At 49.1% G+C, this 939-nt stretch overlaps 1 protein-coding gene across 1 annotated transcript in view; it reads left to right on the plus strand.

The window, feature by feature from the left end:
* Positions 1–465: 465 nt before the first annotated feature.
* Positions 466–939, plus strand: part of LOC116400854 (uncharacterized) — a 3,831-nt gene continuing 3,357 nt past the window's right edge. Inside the window, exon 1 of the mRNA XM_031878943.1 lies at positions 466–645. Coding sequence (XP_031734803.1) covers positions 616–645 — 30 coding nt within the window. The 5' untranslated portion in view covers positions 466–615. The remainder of the gene's footprint in view (positions 646–939) is intronic.

Consider the following 939-nt stretch of genomic DNA (forward strand, 5'->3'; position numbering starts at 1 on the left):
CCAACACGCTAACATCAATGTTACTCCAACAGGCTAACATCAATGTTTCTGTGGGGAAATTGAGGGCAGAAAATTGAACCCCAGCCCAATGCAGTTAAATTGTGGACCTTACACTGAGGGGGAGGTATAATCAAAGTGAGTATCCTGAGGGGACCATGGTGGGCCCATAGCATGCCCACTAGGGGCCCACTTGGGAGTCACTGTCCACACTTCCAGCAGTATGGCAGAAGTCAGGCCGTGTGTCAGTTTGAGCTGGATTGAAGCAGTCCTGTGCTGCTCTGTATACTCAGTGTATTTGTATGCGTTGGTGGCCAAGGACAATTCAACAAATCAGGAAACGATTAGCCTAATACACAAACCCAGCAATGTCCTTGTGAAATCCTACACCCTGACCTGAAATCCCCTTTGGACCTGCAGAGGCGTACCCTGGCAAATATTGCTTGCCTAACTCTGAGGGGGAAAAAAATACTTTTATGTAAATACTGGAAAAAAACAGAAGCCACCAGCAGCTTGTTTAAAGGCTGACCGGCTCGCATGAGGCAGTCATTGGACCTCCAAGACGTGCAGCTTTCATCTTAGATCTGTGTTTTTCTGAAGCTGATCATCTGTAGCATCATGAATCTGTGGCTCAGCAGTCATTTCCTGGTAGCGGCGTACTGTTGGTACACTGTGGGTACAAAGTGGGTACAAAGTGGGTACACTGTGGGTACACTGTGGGTATACTGTGGGTACAAAGTGGGTACACTGTGGGTACACTGTGGGTACAAAGTGGGTACACTGTGGGTATACTGTGGGTATCCTGGGGGTACACTGTGGGTACACTGGGTATCCTGGGGATACTGTAGGTACACTGTGGGTGCAAAGTGGGTACACTGTGGGTATACTGGGGTATCCTGGGGGTACACTGTGGGTACACTGTGGGTATCCTGGGGGTACTGT

The sequence above is a fragment of the Anarrhichthys ocellatus genome, unplaced genomic scaffold (assembly GCF_004355925.1).
Source record: "Anarrhichthys ocellatus isolate YVR2014 unplaced genomic scaffold, GSC_Weel_1.0 scaffold211, whole genome shotgun sequence".
NCBI lineage: Eukaryota > Metazoa > Chordata > Actinopteri > Perciformes > Anarhichadidae > Anarrhichthys > Anarrhichthys ocellatus.